Raw genomic sequence first — 21,044 nt, 5'->3', positions numbered from 1 at the left:
TCCTGCTAACTCTCAAAATCTTTGATTTTGTAATTCTGTATGATGTTGCTAGTCTTAAACTATTACTCACAGTGATGATTTACCTTATTCTTTGGGAAAAGAATTATTCCAATTGGAAAAAGTTGGAGGAATCCTGAACAGTTGGCCTTTGTTTCATTCTGATCAGAGTGATCTCATTTGAAATAATTGCTTTAGGACTTTAACCTCATGAGTATTTCTTAGAAATCTTTCTAATTAAAAGTGCAAGGACTTGAAAAAAAAAACCTGCTGACTATAAGAGGTTTGACACTGGAGAGAAGCTGGAAAGTCTTCTTGTCCGGCTGAAAACTTTCAAAGCAAATTTTAGGCCTTTGAGGCAATTATGTGGTACAATGGTAAGACTACCAGGCCAGGAAGCAGGAAGATCTGAGTTCAAATCCAGATTCAAATAATAGCTATGCAACCCTTGGCAAGTTAGTTAACCTCTGTGTGCGCTTCAGTTTTCTCATCTGTTAAGTGGGAAAATTATTGCACCTATTTCCCAGGATTGTTGTAAGAATAAAATGAGAATAATACCAGTAAAGCATCACATAAAATATTGTTTATTAGTATTTTTTTATTTTAACATGAGTTTTCCAAAGTTATATAATCCAAAATGTCTCCTTCCCTTCTTCCCTTCCCCCTTCCAGAGTTGGCAAACAATTCAATCTGGGTTATACATGTATTATCACACAAAACATATTGCTGTGTTATTCATACAAATTATTGTTTGGAGGTAGAATGGAAGTAATTGGTGATACAATACCTAGTTAGTCTATGTTTTTCTAAACCAGGAAAGGAAATGATTTGGATGAGAGTCCTTTTAGAAGAACTATAGAGCTCTCTATCAGCTGTCAAAAATGATCCCTACCATGAACAGCCTATTCTTCTTTTGGACTGTCCTTGAGTCTTCCTCCTTTCTGGTTCAGTATAAAGATGGGGATTGACAGTTCCACCTGGTACCTGACATGGGATGGGATGGGATGGTATCATGCTGGTGTCCAACATGGACACTTCGTCACTGTTCCCCGCTTTGGCCCTGTAAGTCATAGAACTTCAGTCTCCGTGGCCAGAAATATCCTGACCTCCTCCTTTTGGCTGGTGCTATTTTTGAGTGGAAGCATTTGAGCTTCTCCCATGACATCTACCTAGATGCCTTAGCCAGGACTTCACCTTTTTTTCCTCTTTCTCAGTCACCCTTTCCCTTAGCTCCTTGACTACAGACACTTTCCCCAAAGTCTTTTGCATTAACCCAGGCAATGTGTTGGGCTTCCAGTCTCTCCCTCACCTGTGTTCTGAAGTCACCCAGCACTCTGGAGACAACTCGGCCTCCTTCGTCTCTTTCTCATTCTCAGGAACCCCAACTCAACGCCCTCTGAAGCCTCGCTTTGGGGAGAAACTGACAGTGGTGTCTGTGGCCAGGGATGCTGTACACTTATCATGGACCGTCCAGCAGGGCTCCTTTGACTCCTTTGTGGTCCAGTACAAAGACAAAGATGGGCAGCTTCAGGTGGTGCCTGTGGAAGGGGACCAGAATGAAGTCATGGTTTCTGGCCTGGAGCCTTCTCGTAAATACAAGATGCTCGTCTATGGATTCCACTTGGGAAAGCAGCTGGGACCCATCTCAACTATTGTTATGACAGGTGACCAGGAATCATTAAGACTGCTAACATGTCCTGCCCCCTTTTTTCTGACATAACAAACTCTTTCCTTCCTATTTCCTTAATTCAGTGAATACTGGATTCTATATCTCAGTGTATATACCTCAGTCTAGCCTCAACAAACTAAAAAGGTTACAAAGATAAAATAAGGCATCGTCCCAGGCTTCTTCACGGGGCTTATAACAAAATGGGCAAAGCCAGACATGCACACAAATAACCAAACATAAAACAGGATGCCCTAAGTGCAAAAGAGAATTTGTGGGACAGAGAAATCACTTCTGGTTGTGGTCATCGAGGAATGGGGTATTCATGGATGAGGAAGCATTTGAACAGATTTTGAAGGATGGACAGGATTTCAATGAATAGAAACAGAGAAAGGCATTTGGGACATTGAGAATGATGTGAAGACTCAGGATGTTTTCAAAAGACAAAAAGTGGTCCTGTTTAGCCCAAGTACGGGGCGAGGATATATATATATATATATAAAGATAGTTTGGATTAAGATTCCAGAGGCCTTGGATGCCAAGCTAGGGGAATTTGGACTTCAGGCACTTGAGTTTCTTTTCTCACATGTCAAATGCTTCAACTTCCCTGCTTTTATATAGAGAAGCAGGGAGGAGTTGGGGAGGTGGGGGGAAGAAGCCCTTTACTAGGAGGTCAGAGGAATCTCATAGGAGTGTAGATTTTAGAACTTGAAGGGCCCTTACCTTGAATATCTAATATAAGCCCTTCCCTTCGTCTCTTTCCCAGTTTATCAAGGAAAAAACTGAGATCTAGAAAACACATACAGGTGATAGAGACAAGATTTGAACCTAGATCCTCTGACTTGTATTTCCCTCTTATAGAGTACCAGCTCTACTATTAGCTATATGCCCTTAGTCAAATCACTTGACCTCTCTTGGCATAAGGGAATTGAACTAGATTATCTCTCAAGTTCTTTTTTTGTCCTCTGGAGACAGTCCCCCAGGACTTCAGGTAGCATCTTGTCTTATAACTCTCTAATGTACTTAACATGTAATATTGTATATCTAATCTATGTTGGTCTTATAGCCCTACTAGATGATAAATTCCCACCTGATAAATAAATTTCTAGAATATCTACACTAGTGAGTCCCTTATCTGTCACCAGTTTTCCAAGTGAATGAGAGGAGTTGTCATAAGAGTAGACTCAATTTCTTTGCAAACTGTGGTTAAGTTCAGAAAAGGAACAGACCCAGCTTTTCTGTCGAATGCAATTTTCTCCTTATATCTATCATAGCACCACCAGAGGAAGAAACTCCAGCCCCCACATCCCCAGACACTGACACCGTTCAGCTACCTGCTAAACCCCGCCTGGAAGAGCTAATAGTGACAGATGCCACTTCAAACTCTCTTCACCTTTCTTGGACCGTTCCAGAAGGCCAGTTTGAATCCTTCATGATCCAGTATAAGAATGGGGATGGACAGCCTAAGGTTGTACATGTTGAGGGTGATAAAAACATGGTCATCATCTCTGGCCTGGAGCCAGATCATAAATACAAGTTGAATCTTTATGGTTTCCATGATGGACAACGTGTGGGCCCCATCTCCATCATTGGTGTCACTGGTGAGTAAAAGCAAAAAGGTCTTGAGAGGTAGGTCTTTGAGCTAACCTAAGCCTTTCTTTCTTTATCATTGACCTCATTCTTTACTTGGTCTGGCCCTTTGGGATCTAATTTCCAGTTCCCCTTACTTTCATTTGATGCCTTGAGTTCTATCAGCCTTGGAACTCAAATAGATCTCTGGGGAAATGGGCCTTTTGCTGAGCTTTCAATTTTTAATGATTAGGTTCAGCCATTCACCTTGGAGGTCTTGGATGCTGTTGTTGTTTTTCAGTCATTTCAGGCTTATCTGACTCTTCATGACTACAAACCCTACAAAGGGTTTCTTTGGTAAAGATACTGGAATGGTTTGCCATTTCCTTCTCCAGCTCATTTTACAGATGATGAAACTGAGGCAAACAGGGTTAAGTGACTTGCCTGGGGCTAAAAATCTAGTAAGTTTCTGAAGCAGGATAAAAACTCCGGTCTTCTGACTCCAGTCCCAGTGTTCTGTCCACTGTGCCACCTACCTGCCCCATCCTGGATATTACCAAATATCCATTGATTAAAGAAAAATGTTGGTCAAGGGGTAGCTAAATAGCAGTGTTGGTAGAGTGCCAAGCCTGAGGTTGGGAGGACCTGGGTTCAAATGTGGCTACAGATACTTCCTAGCTGTGTGACCCTGGGCAAGTCACTTAACCCCAATTGCCTAGCCATTACTACTATTCTCCCTTAGAATCAATTCTAACATAGAAGATAAGGGTTTGTTTTTTTTAAAGTTTGTCAGATACCGAATAAATAGGGTTTATCAGAGTACAGCATAATATCTCCCTAAATCTCATGCTATGACTGATTCTAGTATCTAATGCTGTAGTGATAGGCTGGAAAAATTCCATTTTGGTAAGTGTTTCTGCAAAAGTATTTGATCTCCGTGGGAGCCAATGAACTCCAGTTCCCACAAAGAGAAACAGAATCATGGGGCACAATGATAACTGTGCAAGCCCACAGGACTAAGGGTTACCTCTTTCTTCTTTCTTTGCCCTCAAGAAAGACCTGCCATTTTAACCATTCAGAGGTTATAGAGTGAGCTGCAAAGATGAAACTAAGACTCCCAGGAAACCATGTGGCAGATACAGGGTCAGACTGAAGCTTCTGATGCTTAAAGTTGCCTTTCATGATATGGGAGGTATGGGTTCCACAGGACTAAAAGCAACTGGAACCCACCCTGTCTAGGTTCCAAACTTAGACTAGAGGATGAGGCAAAACTTTGCTCAGAATTGTTTAGAAATAGAAAATCTATGCCTTCACTCCAACCCTGCCTCTAGAATTTCTCCTCTCTGTCAAATGACCCTTTTCTGGTAATCAAGATACTATAGCCACATAGTTTATGAGGCACTCTCAGAATGAAAGGAAAACTTGTTAATTCTTCCACAGGGAGTCCTTTGTCCAACCATTTCCTCAAATTCCTCTCCTCTGTGCAGGTGGGGTGTGGTTCTGAACTGCATTTAGCCATAGATCATGGAAAAGGAATAAAAGGTGAGGGAGGGGCATGCCTGTGTCTGGGGACCAGCTCTGGACCTCAGAGTATGAACAAGAAAGGTTGGGGAAGCATAGGGAAAGGAGTTACTCTCTGCCTCTGGCTTTCAGAGAGCTGATGGTCTAGGATGAGGGGCTTCCTTCCATTCCTGTTTCCACATTCTTCTCCTGAACTGGTTGCTTCCACAACCCTAGTCTCCCCCAACCCCGCTGATCTCAGGTACCTCAAATAAAGGCTTGAGCTATGTAGTAACTGGCAGTCCAAGAGACCAGCTCCTACTGTCTGCCACACTCACTCACCTAACAGGTAGAAAGACTTAGTTTGATCACAGAGAACTCTGTTCTCTGCTTCTTGAATGGTCAATAGGAAGACTCTCAAGGGTAAAGGAAATAGGGAATCAATCTCATCACATTCCCATACCTTACAATTCCATTCCCTTCTATGAGAATTTGGGGTTCCCTTGGCTCCCACAGAAATAAAATGCTATTGCAGAAACACTCACTTCATCCTATGGTCCCTAGAGAGATGAATATCTATGTGAAGGACACACAAAGTCCCTAGAGATAATACTATCCCTAAACTTGTCTTTATGTGTCTCGTCATCTCAGCATTACACGAAGGAGTGAATGAGATTCCAGCTCCCACAGTGCCAGCCACTGAGGCTCCTGAGCCCACAGAGAAGCCCCAGCTTGGGGAGCTGATAGTGACGGGGGCCACCCAGGATTCCCTGCAGCTGTCCTGGACCATCTCCCAGGGAGAGTTTGACTCCTTCACAATCCAGTACAAGGACAAGGATGGGCGACCCCAGATCGTGCGTGTTGGTGGAGACCAGAATGAGGTCACTGTCTCTGGACTGGAGCCTGACCACAGATACAAGATGAATCTCTATGGTTACCATGATGGCCAGCGTGTGGGCCCAGTCTCTGTCACTGGTGTAACAGGTGAGTCAAGGACAATAGAATTGTCAAGAGAGAGCCTCAGAAAAATAGTGATTCTCTTTCCTACTAGACATTAACTCTGAATAGATCCTAGGCTCTCATTCATTGTTGTGTCCAGTATATGCTTTTTTGCTTTGAGGTTAAACACCAAGCTCAGGGAAAGTTGCATTGTGAATTGACCCAGGAACAGAGCCAAGTGCAGACAAAGGTGCTGAGAAAGAAATACTTAAATCTTGAGTATTTAAGTGCTGAACTGTGGTAAATATATTGTAGAACTGTTTGTGCCAAGAATTTTTTTAAAGAAGCTTTAATTTATTTTTAAATTAAGTTTGTTTATGTATTTGTTTGTTTTAGAATATTTTTCCATGGTTATATGGTTCATGCTCTTTCCATCCTCTCTTCCCACCCTCCTCCTTTAGCCAATGAGCAATTCTACTGGGTTTTACATGTATCATTGATCAAGACTGTTTCCATGTTATTAATATTTGCACTAGGGTGATCATTTAGGGTCTAGATCCCCAATCATATCTCCATCAAACCATGTGATCAAGCAGTTGTTTTTCTTCTGTGTTTCTACTCCCACAGTTCTTTCTCTGGATGTGGATGTGCCAGGAATTTTGAGTGTGCCCTCCTGGCCAGGATGTGACAGAGCCACTTTAAAGACTTTTCTAATCTTTAACCCCAACTGACTTTAAAATCTAAAGATATCAGGGTAGCTAGATGGCTCAATGGATAGAGAGCCAGGTCTAAAGGTGGGCTCAAATCTGATCACAGATACTTCCTAATTGTATGACCCTGAGCAAGTCATTTAATTCCCCATTGCCTAGAGCTTACCCCTCTTCTGCCTTAGTACTGCTTCTAAGATGGAAGGTAAGGGTTAAAAAAATTCAATGAATATTCTTCTCTATTTCTAATTCTAGGGTAGTTGGGTTCTGGGTATTTCTAGCAACCTAAAGGAAAGAGGGAGTGTCCAGGGTAAACCACTCCTTTCTCTCAAAGTCAGTTTTAGTTTCTTTCTGTATTTCTTTATCAGCCACTAAGGAGAAGCCTCCGCCTCATGAGTCCCTTGAGTCTCCTTTTAAACCTCACCTGGGAGAACTGACTGTAATAGATTCAACTCCAGTGTCCCTGCACCTCTCTTGGAGTGTCCCAGAGGGTCAATTTGACTCCTTCATGATCCAGTACAAAAATGGGGATGGACAGCCTAATGTGAAACATGTTAGAGGTGACCAGAATGAGGTCATCATCTCTGGCCTGGAGCCTGATCATAAATACAAGATGAATCTCTATGGTTTCCATAACAAAGAACGCATAGGCCCTGTCTCTGTTATTGGAGTAACAGGTGGGTAAGGAGGGAGGAGGGTAGATATTTGGTTGTGGTTCTGGACCAGGCTTTGCATGTTGGGGGAAACCTAAAACTTTCTCCTTGGACTGGGTCATAGTCTCTGTGTCTCTGCTCTTCCTTTAAGCTTTTTGTTCTTTGGGACCACAAATCCACTTGCTCATTCTCTCTGAGGACTGGGATTCTTCCAATCTGCTTGGATTTCGAGGGAAGATGATATTCTGACTTGAGGCAGGAAGGAAAGAAATGAAGGGTGTTTCTCAAAAAGGTCTTCAGAGCTGTGGAATTTTGGATCCCTGGTATCAAGCATCCCATTCTACAGTTCACACAGGTGAACTACAAAAATGTTCAGAGGACCTCAGGGCATCAGACAGCCACCAGGGATCCCTGGAAATTCAACAGGCATAATTTGTCATTAGTTCTCAAGAATTTGAGTCCATAAATCATAGAGGCTGGTCCCATGTACTTGAAGCATGTATATATATCTTTACATTTAAAAAATATTTCATTGATGCTTCTTTTTTCTGTCAATTACTGTCAATACCTACCTCCCTAATCAAGCCTTCTACTCTAACAAAGAAATACAGTTAAGCAAAAAAATGCTGACACATATGTCTCATTCAGAAAAGTCTGATCACTCAGTGCATCATCAGTCAGTGCAGCTAGTCTACACAGTGGGTAGAGTGTTAGACCAAGAGTCAAGAAAATCTGAGTTCAAATTTTGCTTCAAATACTAGCCGTGCATCTAAACTTCTGTTTGCCCCAGGTTTCACATTTGTAAAATGGGGATTATAACAGCACTTGTTTCCCAGGGTTGTTGTGAGAATAAAATGAGATAATATTTGTAAAGTTCTTTACATTTATTAGAGTACTGTGTAAGTTTTGGCTAACTGTTATTATTAGTCCTCTGGAGTCAGGATTGTTAATAGTTTTTAGAATTGAATTTAAAAATATTTTTAGCATTTTTCCTTAACATTATTGTGGCTATTATGTGTATTGTTCTCTTGGTTCTGACTTACTTCAAGAAAAAATAACTAGTTTAATTTTGAACAGATTGAGCATCTAGTTTGAAATATCTGATAAGTAATTAGAGATATATAGCTATATAGTTCAGGAGATTCTGGATGGATAGATAGATTAGATAGATTAGATAGATAGATAGATAGATAGATAGATAGATAGATAGATAGATAGATAGATTTGGGAATCAGCTGAATTGGGATGATAATGAAAGTCATATAATCCCTCAGTTTTTTTTCTGAATTTCTCACATTATTTCTTCTGGTGCAGTAATATTTCATTACATTTATATATCACAATCTTTTCAGTCCATATATACATCTTCTTAAGTATCTCCTGCTTGTAGGATCCAAAGTGTAGCATTAAATGTGTTTATGTCAATGTATCTTCTTAGAACGGGAAGTCCCAGCATCCCCTCTTAAGCAGAAATGATGACTGGGGAGTGTTTAAGGTTCATTCACATTTTTTGTATCTCCTCCTTTATGTCAGCCCCCAAAAGAAATGAAGAAACAACCCCAACTCCCACTGAACCCCCTCCTATTCCCCGTCTGGGAGAATTGACAGTAATAGACGCCACCTCAGATTCCTTGTACCTCTCCTGGACTGTCCCTGAGGGCCAGTTTGATTCCTTCATAATCCAGTTCAAGACCAGAGATGGACAACCGAGAGCAGTGCATGTTGAAGGACAGAAGGACATGGTCATCATCTCTGACCTGGAGCCCAATCACATGTACAAGATGAATCTTTATGGCTTTCATAATAGACAGCGTGTGGGTCCAATCTCTACCACTGGTGTAACAGGTCAGTGCAGTGGGGGCTAAGAACCCCCAGGGTGGGAGTTTCCCTCCCCTAGTGTTTGATATCACTTCTCTGTCTTATAGGGCATAGTTTTTCTCATCTCTTTTTAAAAAACTCTTAGATTCCATCTTGGCAGGTATTGGTTCCAAGGCATGAGGGCAATAAGGACTAGGCAATTTGGGTTGCCTGACTTATCCAAGGTCACATGACAGGAAGTGTCCAAGACCAGATTTGGACCCAGAACTTCCTGTCTATAGGTCTTGTTCTCTATCCAATAAGCCATCTAGCTACTTCTCTCATTTCTTTTTTATTTCTTTCTTTTTTAAACACTTACCTTCTATCTTAGAATCAATACTGTGTATTGGTTCCAAAACAGAAGAGCAATAAGGGCTAGGCAATGGGGGATTAAGGGACTTGCCCAGAGTTACACAGCTAAGAAGTGTCTGAGACCAGATTTGAAACCAGGACCTCCCATCTCTAGGCCTGGCTCTCAATCCACTGAGCCACCCAGCAGCCCCCTCTCTTTTCTTTTTGAGACACCACATTCTAATGTTCCTCTAATACAAGAGATATTGTGAAAGTAGAAATGAGATTTAACAACTAACTGCATATGTGGGGTAAGGAAGAATAAGAAGTCAAGAATAACATCAAGATTGTTGACTGAGGGAATATTGGGGATAGCCATGACAGAAATAGGGGAGTCCCAACGAAAAGGGGAATTGGGGTAAAGATAATGAGTTTAGTTTTGTACATATTGAGCATAAACTGTTCATGAGACATTTAGTTTGAAATATCTGATAGGTAATTGGAAATATGTTCAGGAGATCCTATAGACAGACAGACAGACAGACAGACAGACAGACAGATAGATGGAGACAGACAGATAGATAGATAGATAGATAAGCAGGCAGGCAGACAAATGGACAGACAGATATAGATGGTTGGTGGGATGGACAAGATAGGCGGACAGAAAGAGACAGACAGACAGACAGACAGACAGACAGATAGATAGATAGACAGATAGATAGATTTGGGAGTCAGCTGCATAGGGATAATAATTAAAGTCATGGGAATTAATGAGATCTCCAAGTGAAACAGTATAAAGACAATAGAAGAGTGTATAGAACAGAGCCCTCTGTATATGCACAGTTAGGGAAGAGATGAAAAATGAATCAGTCAGTGGTGACCAACGAGCAAGTAGGCAGGCAGGAAAACCTAAAGAAATCAGGTTCAGAAAAACCCAGAAAGGAAAGTCTCTAGGAGAGAAAGATCAACCATGTCAAATATTGCAGGGAGGCTGAGAAAGATGAGACTGAGAAAAGCCACTGGATTTATCAAGTGATCATTGCTAATTGAGAAAATAAACATTTCAAATGAATAATGAGTTAAGTTAGATTACAAAAAACTGAGGAGGGAGTGTTGTTCTTGTTCAGCATTTTGGTCATGTTTAACTTTGTGACCCCATTTGGAGTTTTCTGGGCAGAGATAATAGAGTGGTTTGCCATTTCCTTCTAAAGTTCATTTTACAGATGTGGAGCTAGGGCAAACAGAATTAAGTGACTTGCCCAGGCTCACACAGCTAGGAAATGTCTGAAGCCAGATTTGAACTCGGGAAGTTCAGGTCCAACCCTATATTCACTGTTTTACCTAGCTGCCCTTGAGGAGGGAGTGAGAAGAGAAGAAATAAAAGCAAATCGCTTTTATTAGGAAATTTTGAAAAAGAAGCATAAATAGATTTGATATAAAAAAGGCATAAGAAGAAAGATATCAATAGGATGCTAACTCAGGGGAATGTGGAGGAGACATTGTAGGCAATAAGGAAGGAACCAATAGTTGGAGAGATTAAAAATTAGGTAAGGTAGAAGGATTACCAAAGAAAATAATAGGAGGGAACGGGATAGAGAATATATGTAGAAGGATTGGCCTTGGCAAGGAAGAGTCACCCCTTCATCAGAAACTGGAGAATAAGAAATGTCAAGTGATTTTGTGATTTAGAGAAAGGGACAAGAGGAAGCTCACCGTGCATGGTCTCTATTTTTTTCATTAAAATATGAGACAAGAACCTTAGTGAAAAGGAAAAAGAGAAAGAATAGTATGGAAGGCTTGAAAAGAACAGCCCCTGGGAGGAGTAGAATAGAGAATCAATTAAGGAGGAATTGGATGACTCATCCTGAGATGAGAGTCCATTGAGATTATATATTTGTGGCATAAAAATTTATATTTAAATTTATAGGACCCAAACTTTCCTCTCTCTTTTCCTCTCCTCTTCAGCCTCACAAGATGTGGATCAAACCTCTGCTCCCACAGTACCAATCACTGAGGCTTCTGAACCTACAGAGAAGCCCAAACTAGGGGAGCTGATGGTGACAGGGGCCACTTCAGACTCCCTGCAGCTCTCTTGGACCATCCCTCAGGGGAAGTTTGATACCTTTACAATCCAGTACAAGAACAAGGATGGGAGACCCCAGACCATCCGTGTTGGGGGAGACCAGAATGAAGTCACCATCTCTGGCCTGGAGCCTGGCCACAGATACAAGATGAATCTCTATGGTTTCCATGATGGCCAGCGTGTGGGCCCAGTCTCTGTCACTGGTGTAACAGGTGAGTTGAATGATATCAGATCACCTCAGAGTGAGAATCCATTTATTCCACATTGGCGATTGCCCTCAAGTCTATGTGTCTCTTGAAATGATAGCATCTATTCCAGTATGCGTGCCACTTGTTCCCATGACCCCTGTCTGCAGCCACATTTCCCATTTTGTTTCATCCTATCTATATAACATGCATTACAAAATCTTTGGAACTGAGTGGAAAAAGAATCAAATTACTGGAGAGCTGGAGGCTTCACTGTTTTGGTGTCTGCTTTCCTGGCCACTCTCCGTCCCTTTAAACCACTCATCCTGGGAGGTCTGAGCTTGCTTGGTTATTCAGAACATGTGTTGAGACACTGGCCAGGCATGACTCCCTATAATCCAACGTAAAGGCTTCCGTAGATATTACATCTTATGACTGACTCACAACTAGGATATAAAATGATTAGAGCTTTTCCCAAGGAGTCAGGAAGACCTAAGTTCAAATCTGTCTAGTAGACACTTACTAGTTTCATGACCTTGGACAAGCCACTTAACTTCAGTCTGCCTTAGTTTCTTTTTACATAAAATAGAGATAATAATAGCACCTTCCTTCCATTGTTGTTGTGAGGCTCAAACAAGATCTTAAAGCACTATGTAAATTCTATTTATATAGTATTTTATTATATTATTATATTATAATATATATTATTACTATAGATTTTCATGGCAGTCATTCAATCTAACTCATACCTAAAACAGCCCTTTCCTCTGTGCCATTCCTAATAAGTAATCCTCCACCTTCCCCCATGAAAACCTCTAGGGATTTAGAACCTGTTATCTCCCAAGGTCATCCTTTCTATTTTGATAGCTCTGGTTAGGAAATTGTTTCCCTTTTCACAACTTCCACATATTGCTCCCAGTTTTCCCTTTTGGGTCCAGCTGTGGGAAAACCCTTCAGGCACTTAAAACCGCAATCATGTCCTTCATATATCATTTTGTCTTCAAGATAAATATTCCCAATTCCTTGAACCTATCCACCCTTATATCGCTTGCTTTCCACTTCTCTTACCCTCCTAGTCAAACTACTCTGGATATCCTCTATTTTGTCACCAACTTTGCTAAACTGTGACGCTTAGAACTGAATGGTCTCCTCTAGATATGGTCTGACTAGGGCAAAGTACAATGGGATCACTGATTGCCTGGACCCTAGCCCTATTCTAATGTAGTCTAAGGAGGGAATTAGCTTTTTAGCTGGTCACATTCCAGTGTTGATTTGTATCAAGTCTGGGCCACTAAAATACCCAGATCTTTTTTGGCATGAGCACTTATTGTCTAGTCATTTCCCCATCCTGTCTGTGTAATAGATTTATTTTTACTAATAAATTTTTATCTTTGTTAAATTTCATCTTGTTAAATGCACAATGAAATCTTTGGACTCTCAACTAGACATTCAGTGTGTGAGCTAAGCTTCCCAGCTTTGCATCACCTACAAATTTGATGATCATATCAACTGTTTCATCATCCAAGTCATTGATAAAAATGTTGAACAAGACTGAACCAAGGACAGGTGTCTAAATCACACTCCCAGAGACCTTACTCAGGCTGAAATTTCCAAGTCTTTGGGCCTCGTCATTCATAAAGCCCTGAATCCTCCATTGCTCAATTCTTGCCTCTCTGCCATGCCCCAGATAATAGAATGAAAGACCTCAATCAAATGCCTTACTAACATCTAGGAATGTTTTACCTGTTATCTAACAGTCTAATAACTGTATGAACAATGAAATTATGACCATGAAATTAGCATAACTTGTTCTTTGCTTCGCTTTCTCAATGTTCATAAGTAATCCCTTTAGCATTTGTAATTTTCTTCTGTAATTTTTTCAGACATCAGTCAGTTCCCTTGGGCTTTTAAAAATTTGTTCCAAATTAATATATTTGTTTATATCTACAGAGCCTCATACTTCTGGGGGCTCTGAAATTATTCACTTATCACTGACAAGAGCCTATCAAACACATCTACTCAGTTCTTTGGTTCAGAAGGATGAATAGCTCACCAGGACCTGATGGCTTGAATTCACCAGGGGAAGCCAGATGTTCTCTTTTTTTTTTTTTTTTTAAACCCTTGTACTTCGGTGTATTGTCTCATAGGTGGAAGATTGGTAAGGGGGGGCAATGGGGGTCAAGTGACTTGCCCAGGGTCACACAGCTGGGAAGTGGCTGAGGCCGGCTTTGAACCTAGGACCTAGGCCTGTCCATTAGATGACAGGGAGTCATGCACTGACTCTCACTCCACTGAGCTACCCAGCTGCCCCCTGTTCTCTTAACATTTATTCATTTTTCCTGGGTTTTAATTAATTAAGTTAACTTTAACTTCATTATCTTGTAATCATTGTTGGTCTATGCTTCCTGGTCAGAGATTGTTTTCCTTGACAAACAAATAGAAATAAAATAGGTTCAGTACTTCTTTTCTCATCCCCAATTAAAATTATCCCATCTACCTCCAGCAGTGGCTATCCCATGTTGACCTTCCCTCAACATAACTAGTACTAGGATGGAAATCAAGCAATTCTCTCTGTTCTCTTCAAATGCATGAGGATAATACCCTGTTCACACTGCTGATGAATTCCTTCCTAAGGCTAACTTACTGTTTCTTTGTATCTCTCCTTCACAAAGTCATAGAAGAGACCCCAGCTCCCACAGAGCCAGTTACTGTTGCACCTGAACCCACAGAGAAGCCCAAGCTTGGGGAGCTGACAGTGACGGGGGCCACCCAAAATTCCCTGCAGCTCTCATGGACCATCTCCCAGAGAGAGTTTGACTCCTTCACAATCCAATACAAAGACAAAGATGGGAGACCCCAGGCCATGCGTATTGGGGGAGACCAGAATGAGGTCACTGTCTCTGGCCTGGAGCCTGACCATAAATACAAGATAAATCTCTATGGTTTCCATGATGGCCAGCGTGTGGGCCCAGTCTCTGTCATTGGCAAAACTGGTAAGTGAGGGACAATAGAATTGTCAAGGGTGAGTCTCCAGTGAGAATCTATTTCCTTCCCATGGATTGATCTGTCTGTGGAGGTCCTTTGAAATATGGCCAGGATACCTATCATCTCTTCCCATGGCCCTTGTCTGTTGCCACAGTTTCCATTCTTCTCCTTCCTACCTATTTAATGAGCCTGACAAATACTTTGGAGCTGAGTGGGAAAGGGATCAGATAACTTAAGAGACGGTGCATGACTCCCTGTCATCTAATGGAAAAACTTGCCTAGAGTATATCCTATGGATAAAATTAAGGAATTCCTTCTAATCCCTGAACACATTTGAAGAATAAATGTACCTTGCTCACAGGAAGGATAGTGGAAGTTAATGACAGTAAACTTCCTACAACTGACTTACCCTTTCTCTATGTCTCCCCTTCAAAGCCCCACAAAAAGTCATAGAAGGGACCCCTGTGCCCACAGTGCCAGCCACTGAGGCTCCTGAGCCCACAGAGAAGCCCCAGCTTGGGGAGCTGATAGTGATGGGGGCCACCCAGGATTCCCTGCAGCTGTCCTGGACCATCTCCCAGGGAGAATTTGACTCCTTCACAATCCAGTACAAGGACAAGGATGGGAGACCCCAGGCCATTCATGTTGGGGGAGACCAGAATGAGGTCACTATCTCTGACCTGGAGCCTGACCACAAATACAAGATGAATCTTTATGGTTACCACGATGGCCAGCGTGTGGGCCCAGTCTCTGTCATTGGCAAAACTGGTAAGTGAGGGACAGCAGAATTGTCAAGGGTGAGACTCCAGTGAGAATCTATTTCCTTCCTGTGGATTGGTCTGTCTGTGGAGGTCCTTTGAAATATGGCCAGGATACCTGTGAACTCTTCCCATATTCCTTGCCTATTGCTACAATTTCCATTTTTCTTCTTCCTGCTTATTTAACAAGCATGACAAATACTCTGGAGTTGAGTAGAAAAGGGACCAGGTCATTGAAAAAATGATACATCACTAGGATAATTTCTACTCTGCTAACTTCTCTGTGGTCCATTATGCTATGTCTTCTGGGCTCAGTTATTCAGAATGTTTATTGAGCCAGGCATGACTCCCCACACTTTAATGGAAAAGTTTGCCCAGAGTACATCCTATTATTAAAATGGAAGAATTCCTTCTAGTCCCTGAATACACTTGAGGAACACAGATGTGACAGACTCAAAGACAATGTTGGTGAACTTCTTCCTAGGACTGACTTATTCTTTCTCTGTATCTACCTTTTCCAGCCCCAAATCAAGTAGAAGAGACTCCTGTGCCCATAGTGCCAGCCACTGAGGCTCCTGAGCCCACAGAGAAGCCCCAGCTTGGGGAGCTGACAGTGATGGGGGCCACCCAGGATTCCCTGCAGCTGTCCTGGACCATCTTCCAGGGAGAATTTGACTCCTTCACAATCCAGTACAAGGACAAGGATGGGAGACCCCAGGCCATGCGTGTTGGGGGAGGCCAGAATGAAGTCATCGTCTCTAACTTGGAGCCTGACCATAGATACAAGATAAATCTTTATGGTTACCACGATGGCCAGCGTGTGGGCCCAGTCTCTGTCATTGGCAAAACTGGTGAGGGATAGTATAATTGTCAAGGGTGAGACTCCAGTGAGAAGGTATTTCCTTCCCATTGATTGGTCTATCTCTGTGGATCTTTTGAAATATGGCCAGAATGCCTATCTTCTTTCCCCATATAACTTGTCTGTACCTATTTAATGAACGTGACAAATACTCTGAAGATGAGAGGGAAAGACACCAGATCATTGAAGGATGGCACATCACTAGGATGATATCCATTATGTTATGTCTTTTGAGAAGTCTGATCATGCTCAGCTATTCAGAATGTATCATGAGATACTGACCAGGCATGACTCCCCACACTCAAGTAAGGACTTCCCTAGAATACATCCTATGATTAAAATGGAGGAATTCCTTAGAGATCCTGATCACACCTGAGAAATAAATGTACCCTGCTCATAGGAGTGACAGAGGAAGGCAATGATAGTGAACTTCTTCCCAGGGCTGACTTACCCTTTCTCTGTATCTACCCTTCCCAGCCCCACAAGAAGTAGAAGAGACTCCTGTGCCCACAGTGCCAGCCACTGAGGCTCCTGAGCCCACAGAGAAGCCCCAGCTTGGGGAGCTGATAGTGACAGGGGCCACCCAGGATTCCCTGCAGCTGTCCTGGACCATCTCCCAGGGAGAGTTTGACTCCTTCACAATCCAGTACAAGGACAAGGATGGGAGACCCCAGGCCATGCGTATTGGGGGAGACCAGAATGAGGTCACTATCTCTGACCTGGAGCCTGACCACAAATACAAGATGAATCTTTATGGTTACCATGATGGCCAGCGTGTGGGCCCAGTCTCTGTCATTGGCAAAACTGGTAAGTGAGGGACAGCAGAATTGTCAAAGGTGAGACTCCAGTGAGAATCTATTTCCTTCCTGTGGATTGGTCTGTCTGTGGAGGTCCTTTGAAATATGGCCAGGATACCTGTGACCTCTTCCCATATCCCTTGTCTGTTGCCACAATTTCCATTTTGCTTCTTCCTGCCTATTTAATGAGCCTGACAAATACTCTGGAGCTGAGTAGAAAAGGGACCAGGTCATTGAAGAAATGATACATCACTAGGATAATTTCTACTCTGCTAACTTCTCTGTGGTCCATTATGCTATGTCATCTGGGCTCAGTTATTCAGAATGTTTATTGATCCCCTGGTCAGGCATGACTCCCCACACTTTAATGGAAAATCTTGCCCAGAGTACATCCTATCATTAAAATGGAAGAATTCCTTCTAGTCCCTGAACACACTTGAGGAACACAGGTGTGACAGACCCAAAGACAATGTTGGTGAATTTCTTCCTAGGGCTGACTTACTCTTTCTCTGTATCTACCCTTCCCAGCCCCACAAGAAGTAGAAGAGACCCCTGTGCCCACAGTGCCAGCCACTGAGGCACCTGAGCCCACAGAGAAGCCCCAGCTTGGGGAACTGATAGTGACGGGGGCCACCCAGGATTCCCTGCAGCTCTCATGGACCATCTCCCAGGGAGAATTTGACTCCTTCACAATCCAGTACAAAGACAGATATGGACAACCCCAGATCATGCGTGTTGGGGGAGACCAGAATGAGGTCACTGTCTCTGGCCTGGAGCCTGACCACAAATACAAGATGAATCTTTATGGTTTCCATGATGGCCAGCGTGTGGGCCCAGTCTCTGTCATTGGCAAAACTGGTAAGTGAGGGACAGTAGAATTGTCAAGGGTGAGACTCCAGTGAGAAGGTATTTCCTTCCCATTGATTGCTGTCTGTTGCCACAATTTCTATTTTGTTTCTTTCTGTTTATTTAATGAATATGACAAATGTTCTGGAACCGAATGAGAAAGGGACCAGATAACTGGAGAAATGTCTACTCTGCTAACTTTCTGGCCTTTTAGACTAAATCTAATTATTTAGAATGCATGTTGAATGGTTTGATGGAGATATGATTGGGAATGTTGACTTAGTTTAAAGGATCACTCTATTGCAAATATTAATAATATGAAAACAGGTTTTGAACAAGGATACAAAGTACCTCCCAGTGGAGGTGCTCATTGGCTCCAGGAGTGGGGAGGGAGGAGGGAAGGAACAGAACATGAATCATATAACTATGGAAAAATACTCTAAATTAATTAATTAAATTAATTTTTAGAAATTAAATTAAATTTTAAAAATAGAATACATTTTGAGACACTGACCAGGCATCACTCTCTGCAATTAAAAAGCTTTTCTAGAATAAATTCTGTTAATAGGATGGAAGAATTCCTTATAGTCCCTGAACATACTTGAGGAAAAAATGTCCCCTGCTCCCAGGATGTACAGAGAAAGTCAGTGATGGTGAGCTCCTTCTTAAGTCTAGCTTACCCTTTCTCTATGTCTCTCCTTCACAGCTCCACATGAAGTAGCAGAAGAGACCCCTGTGCCCACAGTGCCAGCCACTGAGGCTCCTGAGCCCACAGAGAAGCCCCAGCTTGGGGAGCTGATAGTGATGGGGGCCACCCAGGATTCCTTGCAGCTCTCATGGACCATCTCCCAGGGAGAATTTGACTCCTTCACAATCCAGTACAAGGACAAGGATGGGAGACCCCAGGCCATGCATGTTAGGGGAGACCAGAATGAGGTCACTGTCTCTGGCCTGGAGCCTGACCACAAATACAAGATGAATCTTTATGGTTACCATGATGGCCAGCGTGTGGGCCCAGTCTCTGTCATTGGAACAACAGGTGAGTCAAGGACAATAGAATTACCAAGGGCAAGGCTCAGCTTGAGGACTGTTTGGTTTTGCCTCCTGTCTCAGGGACCTTGAAATTACTATAATTTTCCTAAGGTGTCAAACTCCACAGATTCGCTAGCACTTGGTGAGAAGGAAAGCAGATCACAGGAAAGCCAGAGCTTCCACAATTCTCTCTTTTGCTCAGGCCTGTCTTTTTGTTTTTAACCCCACACCTTTTGTCTTGGAATCTATACTATGTATTGGGTCCCAGGAAGAAGAGAGGTAAAGGTTAGGCCACTGGGGTTAAGTGACTTGCCCAGGGTCACACCCCTAGGAAATGTCTGAGACCAGATTTGAACCCAGAGCTTCCTGTATCCAAACCATCCACTGAGCTACTTCATTGCCCCTAAGACCTATCTTCTTATAATTATTCTCAGTTCCTTCCTGGGAGTTCTAAATGTTTGTGTCTTCAGTCAATAAATCAATAAACTTTTATTAAGCATCTACTATATGCCAGGCACTGTTCTAAGTGCTTGGGATACTAAATAGATCCTCTTCTTGAGGAGCTCATACTCTAATAGGGGAGACATACACATCACTATTCAAACCAGCTGTGTATATGGGATAAATGAGAGACAATTCACACAGGGAAGGCCCAAGAATTAAGAGGGATTGAGAAAGGCTTCCTACAGCAAGATAGGATTTAACCAGGTACTTAAAGGAAGCCAACAGGTAGAGATAAGGAGAGAATTCCAGGCATGAGAAAAAGCCGTTGAAAATGCCCAGGAAGGAGCAGCTAGGTAACACAGTGGATAAAGTCAGGAGGACCTGAGTTCAAATCTAGCCTCAGACCCTTCCTAGCTGCTTGGCCTAGGGAAAGTCATTTTACCCCACCTAGAGCAAGTCATTTTACTCCATTCACCTAGTCCTTGCCACTCTTCTGCCTTAGAATTGATACTATGACAGAAGGTAAATGTTTAAAGGAAAAAAAGAAAGAAAGAAAATGTCCAAGGTTAGGTGATGATGGAAAAGCAGAATTGAGGACAGTGTCACTGGATTGCAAAGTACATGAGCAGAGATATAAAAGGTATAAAAAGACTGAACCTAGGAAGGGGTCAGATTATAAAGGACTTTGAATGCCAAACAGAAGATTTTATATTTGATCCTGGAGGTAATAGGGAGCCACCAGAGTTAATTACATAGGGTCAGGGAGACATGGTAGTTAATTCGTATATTTATTATTAGGAATATATTTAATAACTGAGGAGATAATCTGAGCAATATGATTTATTAGCAAAGCGGTCATAAGAAACAAATCAGTGGACTTCGCAATCAGTTTTGTTCATTATTATGTTAATTACCTACCACAGTGACATAGTCAGACCTGCACTTTGAGAAGGTCACTTGGACAGCTGAGTGGAGAATGGACTGAAGTGAGGAGAGATTTGAGGCCAGGAAACCAATATACAGGTCACTGCAACAGTCTAGGCAGAATGATGAGGGCCTGTACAAGAGTGGTAGCAGAGGCAGAGGAGTATAGGGGTCTTGCTCTATAACCAGAGACTAATCTGAGTGACCTAGGGTGGTCGTCGGACGCAAAGAATGAAACAGATTGGAAGCACGGCTTGTTAGCTCATAGTGCTCCATCTTTATGGAGTTCTTGAGTCAACTTTATACTGGTTTCAAACAAAGAACACAAAGAAAGAGTCACAGCTGTGCAAGGGTTACAAATCATACAAAAGAAAATCCTTGGAGGCTTCAAAGTAAAGATAGAACAGGGTTCAAGGCCGAATTCTAGCAGCCTGGATATCAGCAAGCAAATTCTGAGAATTGTAAATATATTCTATAGATATCATAAATGAATTGAGTCTTGTATTTTTTCATCGGGAGGACTGCACCTGGCTGGATAAAGTTTTGTCTAGCTCTGACCTTGGCTGACTTAGGAATATTCTTAGAGTTTAGGGATCTTAATTTTCTTGTAGAGAAATTATTAACCCAGTAACTGCTGGTTTGTTTAAAGGCTTCCAATGGAACTTATAATGTTATTAAGAAAAGGTGTGGATCTGAAAAAGAGTCAAAAGAGGAATCTCAGATTTTCATCTTAGATATCCCACTCCGGTTCTCGACCCGAAAGGGAGAAAAAGCCAATACATGGCTCTGCCGGTCTGTATTGATCTTTCGAGGGGATCCAGATAAAAATATCTACTTGAGATTCTAATTTCTCTTAATAGCTCCCAACATATCCCTCTTCTTTTTAAAATAACATGATTTATTAGACAGGAAAGCTTTGAATAATAAAAGAGATTAAAATTGGTTATAATCA

The 21,044-nt window shown here is 42.1% G+C and overlaps 1 protein-coding gene across 1 annotated transcript in view; it reads left to right on the top strand.

The window, feature by feature from the left end:
* TNXB (tenascin XB) overlaps positions 1-21,044 on the top strand; it is a 73,542-nt gene that overhangs the window by 29,151 nt on the left and 23,347 nt on the right. Inside the window, exons 12-24 of the mRNA XM_044675267.1 lie at positions 1,374-1,661; positions 2,938-3,264; positions 5,384-5,716; positions 6,747-7,055; positions 8,565-8,876; positions 11,145-11,474; positions 14,120-14,440; positions 14,868-15,200; positions 15,712-16,041; positions 16,527-16,856; positions 17,375-17,704; positions 18,399-18,731; positions 18,836-18,866. Coding sequence (XP_044531202.1) covers positions 1,374-1,661; positions 2,938-3,264; positions 5,384-5,716; positions 6,747-7,055; positions 8,565-8,876; positions 11,145-11,474; positions 14,120-14,440; positions 14,868-15,200; positions 15,712-16,041; positions 16,527-16,856; positions 17,375-17,704; positions 18,399-18,731; positions 18,836-18,866 — 3,907 coding nt within the window. The remainder of the gene's footprint in view (positions 1-1,373; positions 1,662-2,937; positions 3,265-5,383; positions 5,717-6,746; positions 7,056-8,564; positions 8,877-11,144; positions 11,475-14,119; positions 14,441-14,867; positions 15,201-15,711; positions 16,042-16,526; positions 16,857-17,374; positions 17,705-18,398; positions 18,732-18,835; positions 18,867-21,044) is intronic.

This window comes from Gracilinanus agilis, chromosome 4, assembly GCF_016433145.1.
Source record: "Gracilinanus agilis isolate LMUSP501 chromosome 4, AgileGrace, whole genome shotgun sequence".
NCBI classification, from domain to species: domain Eukaryota; kingdom Metazoa; phylum Chordata; class Mammalia; order Didelphimorphia; family Didelphidae; genus Gracilinanus; species Gracilinanus agilis.
Note: the sequence above shows the minus strand (reverse complement) of the source record. Positions and strands in the feature narration are given on the sequence as shown.